The following is a 19,121-nucleotide window of genomic DNA, read 5'->3' as shown; positions in this document are numbered from 1 at the left end:
CTCCTTATATTAGATCAACACATATGTCGTTTTCAGTGCCAACACAAAAGAACAAACAAATAGACACTTGATTTTAAATATAAAGATAGTTTAATTTAAAATATATGTAGACATAACTCAAGTATTAAACATGAATTTTAGACACGAGTTCAGATTTTAAATTTGAGGAGAACACAAAAAATTCGAAGAGATATTCGACAAAAATGAAAATTCAATTCAAAATAAACCGAAAAGTAAAGAAATTACGTCTTACCAGCGCTTTTGGCAGCGCCTTCTAATTCAACAAGCCGCTGATGTTCTGCACCACCCCTTGTATCTGGTTTGACTGAAGCCAGGCCTTCTGTAATCAAAGCTTCATTCAGGTTTTCGCCGCTTGTATCTAAATATAAATTAAGTTAATAAGCATACTTGCCTATTCCACATCACATATATATAGATGTCAAGATTTTCGGGTGCCAAAAGAACACATTATAACCAGCACCTTTACTGGTTCTAGGCGTTTACCTATCCCTTGTAGCCTCTCCGAAGTTGGTATACCCCTGATCGAAGAAAGAAAAACGAAAAGGCATCGCTGAGTGAAGGATTTACTTTGGCTTTTGAAGTGAATTTCGCTGAACCATTAAAGAAATAAAAAAACTGAGTAAAAGGTACATTCATTGAACTTGCCACATTTCCGGACGTGTATTAACAAATAATGTAAATCGCTGGTGCTACTTTGGCAAGCATTGTATCTTCACTCCCGCCCTCTCTTATTAAAGCGCTGAGCTAAATTGCAAGATTAAAAGAAAATATTCACCAAGATTTTCACAAGAGTGTCTGAGAATTGGACAGGGAACAAAAGCATGACTGAAGAACATGCAATTGACACTATTATCTGCGAGATCTATGACACGACCAGTTTGGACTACAGCTCAAAATTTACTAGCACTGAAAAAGTGCTGAAGGGAACTCGCGCTCAAATGCTGGAAAACCGCATCGAAATTCAGAATACTATAACGATTAAGAACAGGAAAAAAGGTGGAAAGTTCCTCTCAACCATCGAACTCTCTTAGTTAGATGGAAAAACGCTGCCAAATCGCGTCCCAATGCAAAGATGGGGATACGTACACTTGCTACGGACATCAAGGCAACTGAACATTTACGTACTCGAATTAATGCAGCAGATAACGTAGTCTCTCAAGTTCTTGTCACTTTTCATTCCCAAAATTTTTCAAAGCGGATGTTTACAACTAAGAGGAAACTGGCCTGACCAAAGAGTATTTATATCCGAGTATTTATATTCTTGTCACTTTTCGTTCCCCCAAATTTTCAATGCGGGTGTTTACAACTAAGAGGAAACAGGCCCGACCAAAGAGTATTTATATTCTTGTCACTTTTCGTTCACCCAACTTTTCAAAGCGGGTGTTTACAACTAATGGGAAACTGGCCAAACCACAGAGTATTTATATTCTTGTCACTTTTCGCTCCCCCAATTTTTCATTGCGGGTGTTTACAACTAAAAGGAAACTGGACCGATCAAAGGCTATTTATATTCTTGTCACTTTTCGTTCCCCCAATTTTTCATAGCGGGTGTTTACAACTAAGTAGAAACTATCCACAACAAAGGGTATTTATATTCTTGTCACTTTTCGTTGCCCTAATTTTTTAAAGCGCGTGTTTACAGCTAAGTGTAAACTTGCCCGAACAAAGAGTATTTATATTCTTGTCACTTTTCGTTCCCCCAATTTTTCAAAGCGGGTGTTTACAACTAAGAGGAAACTGGCCCGACCAAAGAGTATTTATAGCCGAGTATTTAAGTTCTTGTCACTTTGTGTTCCCCCCAATTTTCAACACGGTTTTTTTCATCTTAGGTGTATGCGGCCATTCCAATGATTATTTATATTATCGTCACTTTTCTTTCCCCAAATTATTCAATGTGGAAGATTACAACTAAAAGGAAACAGCCCAGCTCAGAGTATTTATATTCTTGTCACTTATATTTCCCCCAACTTTTTAAAGCGGGTGTTTACAGGTAAGAGGAAACTGGCCCGACCATAGGGTATTTAATATCTGGGTATTTATATTCTAGTCGCTTTTTGTTCACAAAAATTACCAAATTTAAGAAAGTCGCAACAATAAGTCACCTGTGGTAAAATACAAAGACTCCTCTTTGATCTCCACCCAGGCTCAAAGCTTCTGCTATGGTCATTTCCATGGAAATCTCCAGAAAGTTTCTTTTTAAAATAGCTTTCAAGCGTAGTAAGGGCTATTTAGCCTTTTTTTGCTTTTTTTCAAAAGTTTGAAAAAAGTGTTATAATATTCCGAATGTTACATTTATTGTATTTGTGCATATTTTTGGTAATCAGTTGTGGGGTGATCGAATTTTTTAAACCACTGTAGATACGTAAGAACGATGCAACATCTAGTTCCCTGAGGTCATAAGACTGTCAAAGACTCCTCCTTGAACCTACCAAATTGAAAGCTTTTATTATGACCTGGCATTTTAATGTAACTTGGGCACTGAACCAAAGGCGTCATTGTCACTCGAGCGCAACGTTAGGTTTGATATAGACATCGCTCTCGTCACACCAATTCGTTTTAGTATGGATCTACCTGGTACTTCTGAATGAGTGTTTTCAAAGTAAACCCGTTTCATCAATTAGAAAAAAACGGGTTGGACGCATAAGTCCCTTTCCTTTTGGACGATAAAACCATGCAAGTGCTGTATCAAGTATAACTCCCGAAAATCTTGATGATTTTGGTCAACTTTTCAACTTTTTGGCATCCCTGCTTTCAATAAAAAAAATCAAGGTACTATCACTTAAATATAATAACTCCCTATACCCCCCCCCTCTGGATACCATCTTGATAGGATACCGTCTCTGCTTTAAATAAAAAAAAAAATAATTAACTTATTGGCACCCCTGCTTAAAAAAAAAAAATCGTGGTATTATTATTTAAATATGATAGCTCACTACCCCCCTCCCTCTGAATACCACCTTGATAGGATGCCGTTTCTGCTTTAAATTAAAAAAAAAATAACTTTTTGGGATCCCTGCTTTCAATATAAAAAAAAAATAAATATATTATCATTTAAATGTAATACCTCCCTCCCCCCCCTCTGGATACCACCTTGATAGGATACTGTCTCAGCTTTACATTAGAAAAATAATTTACTTAATAAGTAACTATGTCACTATATGGTTCAAACAAACACGCAAAAAAACGTTAAACAGCTTAGTGCTCCTTGAAAAAAAAAATTGAGGGTACGAGTAAAGAGGTACAAATACAACAACGAAAATGCCGAAATTATTCAGATATTAATCAAATTATTGGAAAACTGAGTCATAGATTCGCCGTGGCATTCAATAAGATCCAAAGAATCTAAATAAAAGGTAGCACACACAAAAGCCAAATTAGGCTAGTAGCCTATGAGAAATCGCAAAATACACAAGACAATGAACAAGTCCTAATGTGGGGCACTGGGTCTAACCAAATATTTCAATGGTTTCCCGTGGAATTTGATATCATTTTCTTTTGTCTCCACTTTAAATGAAAAAAAATAATTATCTTTTCGGTATCCCTGCTTTCAATAAAATAAAGTGAGGTATTATCATTTAAAAACGACAGCCCCCTACCCCCCCCCCCCGATAGGCAATAATTTAAAATTTATTTATTAATCTTATTTTTGGGGTAACTTCCGGTTCAGTCTTTTATTCCTCGACCTTGTACATAGCTTAGTCTATAGCTAAATTTCGTCTCAACAGAAGGTGTTTTATGGGGGGGTGTAGAAATGTTTCAGAAAGAAGATTGTATTTATTATCAGGCGTTCAAAAATTGAGTATTAAACATTAAGAAAATCTTATCTAAAAACAGTAAAAAACTATTCAGCTGTAGAAACAATTTGTCGGCTGTCAATTTCAAAATCTAACTGAAGGCTGAAGCTGTATAGTAGTGAATGCGTTCTATAACTTCTATTCAACTTGAAAATAAAATTCTTGACTACGAATGATGTAAGAAATAGCGATTGGGAAACTGCATTCGGAATGATTTAAACTCATTTCATAAAGACGATACTTTTTTTTTGTCAACATATTAAGCACTGTGTTTATTGTACTATTTGCAAGTGCATATTGCATTTGTCTGGTTTTTATGCAAAGTAAAAAAATAGACGAAAATTAATGAACAAGAGAGTAGTGATGAATCATGACATGCAAAGTAATATTTGGCAGGAAAAGTAACTGGTGATAAATCAATAAGGTTGGCACCGTGATTGCGTGATTTTCGGGGATTCGGGGAATAAATTTTTTTTTTCGGGTTGACGCATAGATTTTGGGGGAAATACCCGAAAATTTGGGGACAGTGCAAGCCCTGCTTGATTTCAAATCAGAAAAATCAAAATACTAAACCACACGAGAAGGAAAAGCTCAGACTTCGCGGTTGACGCAATAAAGAATTGCCGCAAAATTAATTTAAAGTCGACCGAACGCCGCCGCCTCTGCTGGCGGCTGCGCGCCTGCGGTGCGCCGGCGGCGTTACGACACTTCGGCGGCGTTCGGTCGATCCACCAGCGCGGCGCCGGGGTCTAGATCAGTAAATATACTAATGATCAGGTCACTGACAGTGAAAATAAAATGTTTTGATTTATTACCACTACTTTCTTTAATAGTAATAATAATAATAATAAAAAAAAAATATATATGTTACTATCTTTTTAATACAGAGCTTGGCGTTTAAATTACGGATTTTCTTTAGGTGAAGATGACATGTTTTACCTTTTCCTAAGTATAAAATGCCATACTCTCGTCCTGAAACTGGAACTGTATACATAATTTGGAAGGTAATCTCTTTTCCGACGACTTTCTTTCTCAAAAACTCCCTTGCATCAAAACCATATGGCTCGTCCTTAATTTCCTCAGAACTGAAAAAAGAAGATAATTTAGCGAGGTATCGAATCATTACATTAGGTAAACAATCGAATTATAATGTTAGTTACTCTGACAATATTGGGACGATGATAGCAACCGTGATCAGGTCCTAATCCAGTCCAATGAATTTGAAGCTGAAATTCACGATTGTCTGGTTTTTCAAAATAAAGCACTGCCGTAGGTTTTTAATCATGTTTTTTTTATGCTGCAAATACACTATAAGCCAGAATAATAGTTATCTGATGTTATTTTTTTCTGTTGTGTTTTGAAAAGTTCTGGCAAGAACTCGACACCTCTAGTTAAATACAAAGCACCATATCTTTAATAGACAGCCCTAAAGTGAAAATAGTGTTATTGCCTGTATTGCAATAGTAATTTTTTAAAGTTAGTACCAGGGGACCAAGATTCACCCGGGGAAAAAGTGAGAGTTTTTTTCATCTCTTTCCAAAAACAATTTAAGTTTCATTTATTTTATTCGGCACAACTTTTTGCAAATTTATGTTACCGTGAATGTCGACATTCACCGTCGAATATCGAAAATACCTTTTTTTCTCAGTCAAGTTTTTCAGTTTTATGCAAGGTTTGATGGTGACAGGTTAGGTTGGGTTTTTAAACTCATTTATGAGATTTATAACCTAACAAAACCTAACCTAAATGTTTTACCATAAGACTGAAAAAGCTGATTCGCAAAGCTACTTGAATCCAAGCAGAAAAAAAAAGGAAACTCGGACATTCACCGGTGAATGTCGACATTAACCAGATTTTGGACATTCACAGCAAAATTTATACCAGCAAACTAATCTATACTATCGACAATTGAATTAAATTAATTAAGACCCGAAACGAATTTTATCAAAGTTGTGACCTATCTAGATCGTTTTTTACACCGAAAAATGTGCAGATTTTGTGTGAATTCTTTCTCTACATTCAGAAAAAATTATGGAGCCGTTTTTGAAGAAAAAACTAACAGATGAATAAGCATATACACAATTATTGTTCGTTTACTAAGATTTGACATCTTCTATTTGTAACTTGAAACCTATTTTAGAAAAAAATACAACACAACAGTATTTTTAATCTAGCATCAAAAATAGTCGTTTTCCTATTACCCAGTATTTTTTCATTACTATTGGCTTAGACTACCTGACAATCTGTGGTGGGAGAATAAAAAAAGATCCAATCTAACTTTTACCTGTTTCAGTATTGCATAACTCTGAAATGCACTCCGTTGCTATTTCTATCTTATTTCGTAACCAAAGCATAAACAAGTTTACGGACTGCATGGTCATCAAGAACCTCAGAAAAAAATCAGCATGGTACCAAAAATATTTTGTATTCAGAAAACGACAGAAGCGTTCGACAATGTTTGAGCTGTGCAGAGCACAACTATGCTGTTGAAGATGATATTTATTTTCTCGTAATACTCTTTTTGCAAATAAAACGAGTTTTATTCAGGAGCGGTGATTTCAGCCACACACCCAAAGAATAGGGACTTATTACATGAATCTAACTACAGCACATATCTTATTCGCATCATTTGTTTAAACTATACATTAAGTTGATAAAAATTACCTTCAGTTTCTTGAACAATTGGCAAAAATATTTGGGAAGGAGGGACGTTGTCTCTCCTTTTATTCCTTGTACATAAATGACATCTTTAGAGACAAATAAAATAATACACACGGACACTCTGGATCAGTTTGGTACTTCCATTTGGATCAAGCATGGCTTGGCTAGATCCAAGCATGGCAAAGCAAGCATGGCTTTGTCAAAAACGCCTGTATGTTTCTTTTATTATTTAATCCAAAATAATAAAAAAATTTCTGTCGCATGAGATTTGTTCTTCTTTAACAAAGCCATGTAACTCCTTTAGCCGCATCTTCATTTTTCAGGGTAGTTATATGGCTAAAGGAGTTACCAGCTTCTTTAGCCACATCTTTATTTTTCAGTGTAGTTATGTGGCTAAAGGAGTCACCAGCTTCTTTAGCCACATCTTCATTTCTCAGGATAGTTATGTGGCTAAAGGAGTTACCAGCTTCTTTAGCCACATCTTCATTTTTCAAGTTAGTTATGTGACTAAAGGAGTTACCAGCTTCTTTAGCTACATCTTCATTTTTCAGGGTAGTTATGTGGCTAAAGGAGTTACCAGCTTCTTTAGCCACATCTTCATTTTTCAAGATAGTAGATAGTCGATTTAGCTTTTTCGTACTCCTGGGGTCATTCAACAGACAAACTCACAGCCATGTTTAGATATTATTTCTATTTTCATAACGAGAGTAAGGCTTCTTAGGAATAGCATCAATAATAGATTTTGCTTTTATCTAATTACCCATAAAGGAAAAAGGAGAAATGGCTTACCAAAATGACAGCATTTATTTGCGGTAGGATGACAAAACGTTTTGTTTGATCCAAGGCTTTGATCAAGATCTGGTGGATGACAAATGAATAGATATGATGAATAGATGTAGACATATCTTTTGAGGGGTCACTTTGAAGTCAATGGTTTTTAAATATTTGGAATGAGCATAGGAATTCAACTATTTGATGTAGGTTGGATTTGACATAATTTAAACAGTAAATATAATCCTGAAAGCTTCACCTAGCTTAGAAACTTTCCAAAATTTAGTCATCCACTGGGTTTGATAAAAAAAAACACAACAAACTAATATTTGATTAGATAATTTCGAAACCACACTGCCTTTCCATGACGATAAATAAAAGTTCAAATAGAGATAAAATCCTTTTAATAGACAGTTATTTTCACAAACAGCGATAAAATTTCACAAAAAATACTAGATATTTTGGTCACATATGCAGTGACCGAATCAGTAGTTTTACTACTGATGACGGTCACTGCATATGTGACCGAAATATCTAGTATTTTTTTGTGAAATTTTATCACTGTTTGTGAAAATCACTGTCTATAAAAAAGATTTTATCCCTACTTGAATCTTATTTATTTTTGATAAAATGACTACAACCGACCCTTACTGCATGTACCACGTGTAGTCAACCATGTTTGTGCTGCGTGGATTCATGAATCAAAGCACAGAAAGCGAACAGAAGTAAAATTTGTCCGGAAAATGTTATCCGATTCGTTCTTGAATAACGGGGTCCTTTGCCCAGGCTTTCACTGTACGAAATTGGGTACTTACTTGGGAGGTTTTCTTCCTATTTTAGGAGCAATTATACCAGCAAGACCAACATTTTTCTCAGGAGGAGGTCCATTTTTTGGCTGACCTCTAATCACAAGTGAATCCCCTGATATAACCTAAAAAGACATAAACTTGAAACATCTGCAAATCTTGAATACATTTATAATGCCAAAATAGTGCTAAACCCTAATTTATATATATATATATATATATATATATATATATATATATATATATGTCTGTGTATTTTTGGATTTTCTTATGATTCCGAAATCCTTCTGCATAAACTAACATCTCTCTAGTTTAATTAGTTTAGCTTTATTTGCAATGTAAAGAAAAACATACATGTTACCGTGACTGTCCAAAATTCGTGAATGTCGAAATTCACCAATGAACGTCCAAAATACCTTTTTTTGGATTTAGTCAGCGTTGCCAGTCAAATTTTTCGATTTAATGCAAGGTTTGATGATGAAATGCTAGGCTAGGTTGGACTAGGTTTGGCTAGGCTAACTTAGGTTTTTAACTCACGTCTGATATTTATAACTAAATTTAACCTAACCTAAACTAACATAAACTAATCTAAACTAACATAACCTAACCTAAACTAACCTAACCTAACCTAACTTAACTTTAACTTTTACCATCAAAGCTGGCATAAGACTGAAAAAGCTGATTCGCAAAGCGAATTGAATCCAAGCAGAGAAAAAGGAATTTCGGACATTCACCAGTGAATGTCAACATTAACCAGATTTCAGACTTTCGCAGTAACATACACATAAGAGCATACATCGCACTAGGGTTCCATTGAACCCCAGACAGAAAACAGGTCAGAGGTGTTTTTTTATGATTTTTCAGCTTGATAGATCAAAGGACAAAAATTTTCATGAAGTTTTTTGTTCTTGCTACATCGGGAAGACGTGAAGGGAAATTACTCACAGTTAGACTACAGCCAAGCCAAGATTGTTCCACAGTTTGACAAATTATCAAACTCTGAGTTAAGATTTCAAAAATACAATAATATCAGAAAACGAATTTTTTCTTTTATTTCTTTTATTTTCCATCTATTCTGGCTATTTTTGTTTTAATCAAAATTGTGTCCCTTAAAGTTCGAATTTGCGTCCCCAAAGTCCTGCATACATGTTTGATGAGGCATGTACACAGAGGGCATTTTCACATGTGCCTGATACACATAGCAGTTAAAATATAGCCTGCGTTTGACAGCAAAAGTGAAAAGCTAAAAGTTTCTGGAATTAAATGTTTACATCCTTTTATTCCTTTTTTTTCTGCCCATCTCTTTTGACTACATTATATTAAAATCACCCACATTGACTAGTTTAACAGATTTGGCTTCTCTACTTGATTAAAAAAAAAAAGGTGTAAATTCGATGTATCCTCTTGTGGTCAATGTCTTGAGACTAGAGGTCCTTCAAATTCTGACATCTTTCAGTATTCAGTAATATTCTCCTTTTTCGTCAAATAGCCTAATGCATTAATCAAGAGCTAGAAAACATTTCCAAATCAAGCTTGACTCTTTTCTCAAGCAAGAAGTTAGATCCACGTCCAGGGAGCTATTGGGCTTAGGCCCCCTGCTAAAATCATTTGGCAATTATTTCCCATATTATTATATTTCTTATATTACAAAATCTCTTATAGTTCGTGAACTAATCCAGTAGTTGAACAGGGCCAGGCAAATATTTAAGACATTATGTTTTTTAGAATGGTTCAAAAATAGTTGTAAGTCTCGTTTGACTGATTGGATATAAAACAATAAGCAGTGCATAAAATGTGGTTCAAACCACATTTTAAAAATGTGGTTCGTGACATAAATGGTAAAAATTTAAGATTTTTGATTTTTAGTATTATTTTATTCCACTGTTTGTCCTTTTTCATTTGACATTTCTCTATGTATTTCTGGCCACTATTTGTCTTTTAAACCTAGTTTTTATTCTTAAAACTTGTTAAAAAAAATTAAAAATAAATAAAACCTATATAATTAGGTTCTTAAAAAAACCTAGACCATTATTTTTTTTTAAACTAAACTTTAATTTGAATTTTCTTATATTTATGTTTTGTGCACTTTGGGTACACTTTTCTCTGGAACCAAGAAAGATATCTCCAATGAATCTTTTTTTTAAAGAACATACTCTAGCACACATTTTGAACATAGGAAATTTACATACATCATTTTATTTTATTATTATAAGTTTTGTTAAAAATTTATCCTGTTTATATGAGAACAAAGTGATGTATAAATAAAACTAAAAAGACCTTCCAATACTGCTGTGCTTAAAATGTATACTACAAGATGACAAATTAGGAAAACATATTGAGATGTCTCAAATGGTTCCACAGAAAAGTGTACCTTAATTCAAAACATGAATCTCAGAAAATTGATACTGAAGTCTAGGTTTTTTTTAAAAAAAAAACCTAATTACATTAGGTTTTTTTTTTTTTATTGTTTTTTTTTAATAAAGTCTAGGTTTCTGAGAAATAAATAATGGTCAGAAATTCATGAATGAGGTGTCAAATGAAAAGGAACAAACAGTAGAATAATAAAATATTAAAAACTAAAAAACTTTAATTTTTTACCATTTATGCCTTCTGACCCCCCTTAAAATGGCTAGGTCACGTTTTAAAGATGAGGGATATAGCAAAAGACAGTGCTTTTTGGCCATTCACCTGGTGCAAACAAAAAGCAAGCAGGTCATCCCCAAACGGGATGAGATGAGCTAATAAGAAAGAATTTGAAGGGAAATGGAACTTCATGGGAGGGAGTAAAGAGCATAGCTTTAAATAAACTGGAGTGAAAGATGAGCGTGCATAGTTTGTTTTTGCCATAGGCGGCTTATTGCTGCAGTGGGTTGTTATCAGCAGTAGTAAATAATATGCAAGGATCAAGATATGAAAGAAGACAAAATAGAAAGCCCTCATTCAAATACATGCAAGTTTTGAAACCGAGATGTTGACAGGGATCTTGTTGAAGAATTGAAGCACCAAAAGCAATTAATGTGGCAAACTTGAGTGAAGATGAACTGACCTTGCCAATAAATCTGTACAAAAACGAAGGGAAAGATAGATCTACCGTTAATGCTCATAGTTTGCAATAAAACCAAAAATACACTTTATTGGGCCATAATTTGGGCAATACACTGATTCCTGAAAGTTTTCTTTCAATTTCGGAAAGTTCTGGGGTTATGTATGGGTAATATTAACAATATGAGAGGCAAATCTTGAGCTTCTAACCAGCACTCGCTCTAACTTATTCTTAGAAACTGGCTTTAATTGAGTCAAAAAGGACTTGAGTTACATGAGGGTTGAGTTAAATGGAGATTAAACTGCATTGGTTTTACATTCTATAAATGGGGATTCTATACCGTTTTTAATGTAATTTGACCAGCTCTTGGAGCCCAATGAAAAAAGGCTTTGGGCGGGACATTTTTTCCTTTAGAACTTAGAGCATTCATATATAACACTACTGATTCATTATATGTGGGGAGCCATCCAAGTTAGAAAATTCAAGAAACAGTTCCTGGATAAACTGTTAAAATAACTTCTCTGCAGATTGAATGATTTATGGATAAAAGATCTGTACTATTATTTAAAAGTATAGATAACAATTTAACAATTAACCATAGAATCTCAGTTTTTGCGAAATATCTATACTTTTGAAACAAAAAATCTTATACAAGTCATGAGTTGTGGACAGAAAAATGATAAATGACATACCTGACGAACAATGCCTTTAAGCAATACTGGAGGTGGCGCAGGGGCAGGATTAGCAGCTACACTTGCCATCATTTCTCCTGTAAAAGAATTAAATAGCATAAGCAGTCTAAACCTATTAAAGTATGCATGATGAAAGAATACTCTAAAACAAGAAATTGGATTAATAGATTTCATAATAGGTAGACTATGTCTGGACCATGAGCATTTCTCTGGGCAGGAAGAGGGATAAAGGGAAATTTAGGCATTGAACCACCAGAGATGATTATTATAATATTGAAAATGCAGGTTGGAAGAATTGAATTCTTGCTCATAATATATACAACTTAGGAATAAATGTGTTTGATAACTCAGGTACTTTTTAGTTATTAATCTAAGAGTGAAAATTTGGTCAACACATCCTCTACCTTTTCTAAAACTGCACTGTTCTTCTCTTAAGTCTTTGTCTAAAGCATTTCTAAGTCTAAAAAATAACATCATTCTAAGAGTACTTTGCTATCTACAGAAACCAAGCTAATGCCTATATAATTACCACAATCACACTCGTCACCTTTCTTATACAGGGATTTAATTTATGTTTTCCTTAAATTGCTAAGTGCTTCCCCTTTTCCAAAATCATATTCATAATCTTTAGTAACTTATTTCTAACCTCATAACCACGGGAGCATACCCAATGGATAATATCTAAAAATTTATATTCTATAGAATGTAAGAATAATATCCAACCACACTTAGTTATTTCCAATACTATCCAACTAGTTAGCTATCTGAACAATCCTTTTAAGCAAGTAAGGAATTATCCAACTAGGAAAATAATTAAAATTTAAAAGAAAAATATTTTTATCTTGCTAGCCAAATACAATAAAGCGTAAGAGACAACTTAGTATCTCTAACTAGGTGTATAATACTTTAACTTATTGTTTGCGATATATATATCTAACTAGACATATAATTCAATTCTTCATACACATTAGTGATAATATCCAACTATTCAGACAATTTTTTCTCTTAGACATACCATAAACATCTAACTTCGTGGATAATACTTTATCCTAGCCCTTCTGATATTAATCAAACTAGGTAGGCTAGTTAAGTAACTTCCTGCCTAGTTAAATATATATCAGAAGATCTAAGACTCAGCATTATCCACTTAGTTAGATATTCTTGCTGTGTCTAAGAGAAACAACTTATCTGGCTAGTTGGATAGGCCTATTATCCCAAAACTGCATAGCCTAATGGAATTTACTTATCCTCCTAGTTGGATATATATCAGGAGTGTTAAGACTTGGTATTATCCACCTAGTTAGATGTTCATGCTGTGCCTAAGAGAAATGAATTATCTGGCTAGTTGGATATTAACCCCTAACTGCTTAGAGAATCTTCTTATCTGCCTAGTTGGATATATATATCAGAAACACTAATCAACATTATTATCCAACTAGATAGATATTATCTCAGCTCAAGAGAAATCATTTATCTGACTAGTTGGATATTAGCCCCACACTGCTTAGAGAATCTTCTTATCTGCCTAGTTGGACATATATCAGAAACACTAAGCAACATTATTATCCAACTAGATAGATATTCTCTCAGCCTAAGAGAAACAATTTATCTGGCTAGTTGGATATTAACCCCAAACAGCTTAGAGAATCTTCTTATCTTCCTAGTTGGATATATATCTGAAACTCTAAGCAACATTATTATCCAACTAGTTAGATAGTCTCTCACCCTAAGAGAAACAATTTATCTGGCAAGTAGGATATTATCCCAAAACTGCATAGCCTAATGGAATTTACTTATCTTCCTAGTTGGATGTATATCAGGAGTGTTAAGACTTGGTAGTATCCAGCTAGTTAGATGTACATGCTGTGCCTAAGAGAAATGAATTATCTGGCTAGTTGGATATTAATCCTAAACTGCTTAGAGAATCTTCTTATCTGCCTAGTTGGATATATATATCAGAAACACTAAGCTACATTATTATCCAACTTGTATATTGCATAGTAACATTATATAGTAACTTTCTAATTAGTGGAAGCAAATAAATTACCAAGTTTGAAATAAGTTAAATTTATATGGAAATAGTTTGATTCTTTAACCAAGGTTGTGCTCGATTTGGAATCTGTGATCCCAGGAACAGTAAGGAAACATAGTTTTTCAATTCTTCTCATATAATTTGTGTTGAAGAATAGATTTATTTAATTGGAGTTGCCTTATAACATTATTACTAATTTACGCTCCTTGCTTGGAAGCAAAACAGCGCCATCTATAATAATTCTTAATAGCGGATTTAAGAGTGCGTTCATCACTCTCATATTCAGATTCAATTCTCAGGACTTAGAAATAGCCTATTATAAGGGCTCTTATCTATAGATCAAATTAACGATTTTCTGAGAAAAATTGAGTTAAGAAGAGCCATTTTTTAGGAATCCGGGGTGTTTATTGGATGCGCACGCGCTGATTGCGTGATTTTTGGCCGCGCAGCGTTGCCATTCTTGTTTGTGAGTTTGGTTTTCGGGCGCGAAAAAAAAAGGTCAAAATCGGCGTGTGTTTCTTCTTAATAAGTGAAGTACTGTGGACTGATTGGATCGCTTGGGACCAAGCAGAAGAGGGGAGAGAACCTGCCGGAAGCGCCGTATTGGTACCTGCCGGTTAATTAGCCTTAAATTGCAGGGAACAGGTGAGCAGGTCTCGACGCTTCCCTTGCTCCCGGTGATCGACGTACGCTCCGAGCATTCTTTCCTGTGCTCCGAACTGTGCTCCGCCCCCGGCTATTCTGATTGGACTGTGACTTCTCAGACGAATCCCTGCCCACCGACTGTGATTTTTGGACGCTCTGCTGTTTCATTCCGCGGTTGAAATGGGGACTGATTCGAGAGAGATAAAAATGATATATAAACCTCTCCTAACCTTTTTTTATCGTGCGAATAAGGCGGGAAACTCAATTGTGGATATTATCTCGGAAGCGACACAATATTACAAGCCTGATATACTGTTGAAAGCCAAGGAAATTATCTGGCCGATGGCTGGAAAGACTACTCGTGTGTCAGAGCGTGTCAAGGCGCCTGATATTGTGACTGATCTGATCGGAGCTGTTCGGCAGTGTGACGAAAAGAAAATAGCTCTTCCTAAGTTTGTCATATATGAACCGGATGAAGTGCCGATAATTCCTGGTGAGGTTACTGCTACTCTCACCAGGAAACTGAACGAAGTCTGCAGCAGTGTTGAAGACCTTAAACAACATATAACCACTCTAAAGTCGCAGCCTAGCTTTGTGCCTCAGGTCCCGAGTGTCACTCCTCAGCTTAAACCTATGTACTTGGTTATCCTGAAACAACCAGCGACAGGTCTTGTTAAGCTGGATGACCGCAAAGTGTATATTGAGAGCCTCTCGGATGCCGCTTGTTGTTCTCATATTATGGACCTGAAACCTCTTAAGAAAGAGTGGCGGATTGTCCTTGACGATAAGGACGCCGCGACTACACTTGCTAATGCAGTTAAGGATGCTAAATTGAAGTCGCCTTCATGCTTTGGTATTATACGTCATATCCCAGATGATATCGAGGACAGTGATCTATGTGGTTTGATTCAGAACTGTGTTAAAGCAGAAAGGATACGAAAAACTCGATCGTTCAAGCTGCTTTTCGACAGTAAGCTGCACTTACTCAAAGCAATGGAAAACCCTGTGACCTTTGGCTATGAGAAACACCGAATTCAGGAGTATAAATTCCTGCCCATGCGTTGCTATAACTGTCAACAGTTTGGACATGCAGCTCAAACGTGCAAAAATGTTACCAAGTGCTCTCGCTGTGCCGCTTGTCATAAAAATTCGAAAGAGGACCCTTGCAATAATGATGTGAAATGCACACTATGCAGTTCTGCGGACCATCCTTGCTTTAGTATCAAATGCCCAGTAGCAATGAAAATCATGGCTAGTAAATGATTGCTCCCCAACTAAAGGTTTGCTCGTGGAACATTAACGGAAATGTCATTGAAAAGCTACCGTTTCTCGAAAGTGCGCTACGTTGCAACGATGTGCTCTGTTTGCAGGAGCACTTCCTGTCGACATCCTCGGTTTCTCTTCTGAACTTCAGTGACAATATTCAAGTATTTTCGGTGCCTGCTGTGGCTTCGGGTCGAGGAAGACCATCAGGTGGCGTTGCCATACTCGTTAACTCTCACCTGGCTGTCCAGCTGTTTAGTCAAAATGAATGTTTTGTGGCTGTAAAAATCGGTGAAGCTTACGTATTCTCTGTTTATCTCCCAACCGATTACCGCGACATTGCTTCAGAGGAGAGATTCAGTGTTGCATGCTCCCAACTGGTGCGTTCCGTTCAGGACTGTCATGATAAGCATGGGCAGGTGATTATTGTGGGAGATTTCAACTGTGACTTAAACAATAGTAATAGCGCAAGGTCTCAAATCCTGTTGCCCGCTCTTGTCGACATGCACCCCGTACCAAATGACTGCTGTTTCACATATGTGCACAATTCAGGCTCAACAAGCTCTTTGGATTTCTTCGTCTGCTCGAACAGTGTGAAATCACTTAGTGTTAGCCGTGTCGATACTGGCTTATCGGTATCCGATCATTTCCCTATAACCTGCTCATTTGAAATTGCTATGCCTGAAATCAGCTACCCAAGGAAAAGGAAGTGGTATTTTAAATCTGATTGGAATAAAGTCAACCCTAGTGCATATTCTAGTGTTCTTGATAGCGTGTTGGCGAAAATCAAGATACCGGTCCAGTTACTACAGCAGAACGCTAAAATATCAGTCAGTGAAAAGAAGATTCTTTTAAACATATATTGCTCTGAGCTTACCCATGCGATGCGGTGTGCCGAAACAGCTGCTGTACCCAAACGCAAAGTGCGTGTGGGGTCTGAAGTTCCTAAGTGGTCTCTTAATCCAGAGCTGGCTCACGCGTGCGAGTCTTCCAAATTTTGGTACCGTTTGTGGAATAGCTGTGGTAGACCCCGTTCTGGCGCTGTGAATGATGTAAGACTCTACACCAAGCGTCAGTTTTCTAAAATTCTTACTAAACATAAAAGAGCTGTGATTGATGGATATAGTGAAAGATTGTCAGGAAATCCCAATGAAATATGGAAGTTCATTTCAAAAAAGAAAGGTGATTGCGAGTCAAGTGATCAAAAGATACCATCAGAGCAAGAATGGGTTAAATATTATACTTGTGAATTTTCACCCCCAGATACCGTTTTGGAAGAAGATTTCTCTACGCAGCTTGTTGCGACTCTGGGTGATTGTGATTCGGGTCCCAGTTTCACGGTTAGTCTGGAAAAAATTAAACAGTGCATTCTAAAACTGAAAAAGAAATTGTCATGTGGAATCGATCAGTTATGTGGTATGCACCTCGTGCACGGAAGTATAAATCTGTTGCACCACTTGGGTCTACTATTCCAAACTATATTCAACTGTGGGTTAGTCCCCGAGGTGTTCTGTGCTGGTGTTGTAACCCCGGTGGTTAAGAAAGGAAAGGATAAAAGTAAATGCAGTTCATATCGGCCAATCACGGTTTCCTCGGTAATGTGTAAATTGCTAGAGCTGATAGTTATTGATGAGATAACAGAAGTCTATTCGACACCAGAGAATCAGTTCGGTTTTAAAAATGGTTACAGTCGTGAACATGTACATAGTGTTATTGCTAATGTCTTAGTTGATGTTGAAGAGAAAGACTATAGTCTTCTCATGGCCGGTCACGATGGTTAACGTGCGTTTGACTCGGGACATCATCCTCAGCTTTTAATAAGCGCTAAGGATCGTGGTCTTGATCATTCAATTTTACGTGTTTACAGGAATATGTACAGCAAACTGTATGCTGTTATTAAAGTGCCGACACGAGATGGTTTTGCACTTTCGAAGTGTGTAATACGTGTATGGAAAGGTATTAGGCAGGGGGGTGTATCTTCACCCCCACTATATAATAACAGTGTCCTGGAGGCCCAGAAGAAAGTTCGCACGACATTTATCTACCGAGGCCTTGATATGTCGCTTCTGAACTACGCTGACGATATATTGAATCTCAGCAGGACTGTCTCGGGTCTAGAGGAAAATTTTGATATTTTATGTATTGAGTATAGGAAAATCGGATTGAAGTTTAATGCTGAGAAGAGTGAGGTTGTCGCATTTGGTAAATCGCGTAACCGGCCCTCCCCGAATAATGTTTGTCTAGATGGTCATCCGATACCTCTATCGCTAAGTATCAGTTACCTTGGACTTCCGATTGGGAGTGATCTGAGGCATACCCGATCGCTTTTGCTAGAATTTGTTGGTTCGAAGCTTCGTAAGACATATGGTATGCTTGTTCCCTGTAAAGCTCGATACAATAGAAGTATATTATCAAAAATTTACAATGCATTTGCTATGCCCCTTGTGCTTGCTTTATCACCCTTTTGGAGTATATTAACTATCTCGGATAAGAAGACGCTACGAACGTTGTTTTTTTCGGTATGCCAAGCTCCTCCTTGGCATACCTCTTTGGGCCAGAAACCGGTGCCTGGTTTCTGTATATGGGGTCACAGATCCTTTTAAAGCAATCGCGGAACGGAGACTGCGATTTGAGAAGTCGCTGGATCCGACGAATACCTTGTTTAGTGCCTTTATGTAAATTGTTACCGTCTAAAGTTTTTTTTTTTTTTTTTTTTTTTTTTTTTTTTTTTTTCCTTTCTATTTAAGCCGAGTTTACATCATGTGTGTATTTCGGGAATTAAATTTATTGATTGATAATTGCCCCTATTTGTATTTTTTTTTTTTTTTTTTTTTTTTATTTTCTTTTCTGCTATGTTTTGGTTTTTTTTGTATTTTTAAAAATTTATTTTTTTTTTTTTTTTTTTTTTCCATTTTCTTTATTTATACTCCATCAGTGTTGTATTTTACATTTATGATGGGAAATAAATTTATACATACATACATAGACAGTCAAATATTCTGCTAGGTAGGTAAAGATGTAAGAGTCTTAAAAATGTTATTATCTGTCTAGCATGATATTTTATCTTGATACTAAGTGTAGTTGGATATTATTTTTACATTCTATAGAATGTAATTTTTTCAAGAATATCCATTGGGCACCTTCCCTTATAATTAGATTGTTATACCTACAAAATTGCAAAAGTCTGTAGTCATTACTATTTTCTTTTCCTACACCTAATTTACCTAGGCTAGGATACCATCAATCCCTATTTCTACTGACCTGGGCATTAAAATATCCTAGTAAAAACACTATATTTCTACCTGGGACCCTGTCTATTTGCTCTTGTAACTGTAAATAAAATTCATCTGAGTCACTAGTATCTCTGTCAGCTGGTTTTACAGGGGCATGTAC

The 19,121-nt window shown here is 35.9% G+C and overlaps 1 protein-coding gene across 3 annotated transcripts in view; it reads right to left on the bottom strand.

Annotated features, from left to right (window-relative positions):
- The window catches only part of Tudor-SN (Staphylococcal nuclease domain-containing protein 1), a 97,045-nt gene that overhangs the window by 48,966 nt on the left and 28,958 nt on the right, over positions 1–19,121 (bottom strand). For all 3 annotated transcript variants that reach the window (XM_089088318.1, XM_089088319.1, XM_089088320.1), the window contains exons 2-5: positions 11,789–11,865; positions 8,063–8,178; positions 4,755–4,900; positions 254–379 (exon numbers count right to left, since the gene is read on the bottom strand). In XM_089088318.1, coding sequence (XP_088944444.1) covers positions 254–379; positions 4,755–4,900; positions 8,063–8,178; positions 11,789–11,860 — 460 coding nt within the window. In that variant the 5' untranslated portion in view covers positions 11,861–11,865. The remainder of the gene's footprint in view (positions 1–253; positions 380–4,754; positions 4,901–8,062; positions 8,179–11,788; positions 11,866–19,121) is intronic.

Source organism: Artemia sp. Qi Xiang Cuo, chromosome 4 (assembly GCF_049724085.1).
Source record: "Artemia sp. Qi Xiang Cuo chromosome 4, ASM4972408v1, whole genome shotgun sequence".
NCBI lineage: Eukaryota > Metazoa > Arthropoda > Branchiopoda > Anostraca > Artemiidae > Artemia > Artemia sp. Qi Xiang Cuo.
The sequence above is the reverse complement of the archived record's forward strand: the minus strand, read 5'-3'. Positions and strand labels throughout refer to the sequence as shown.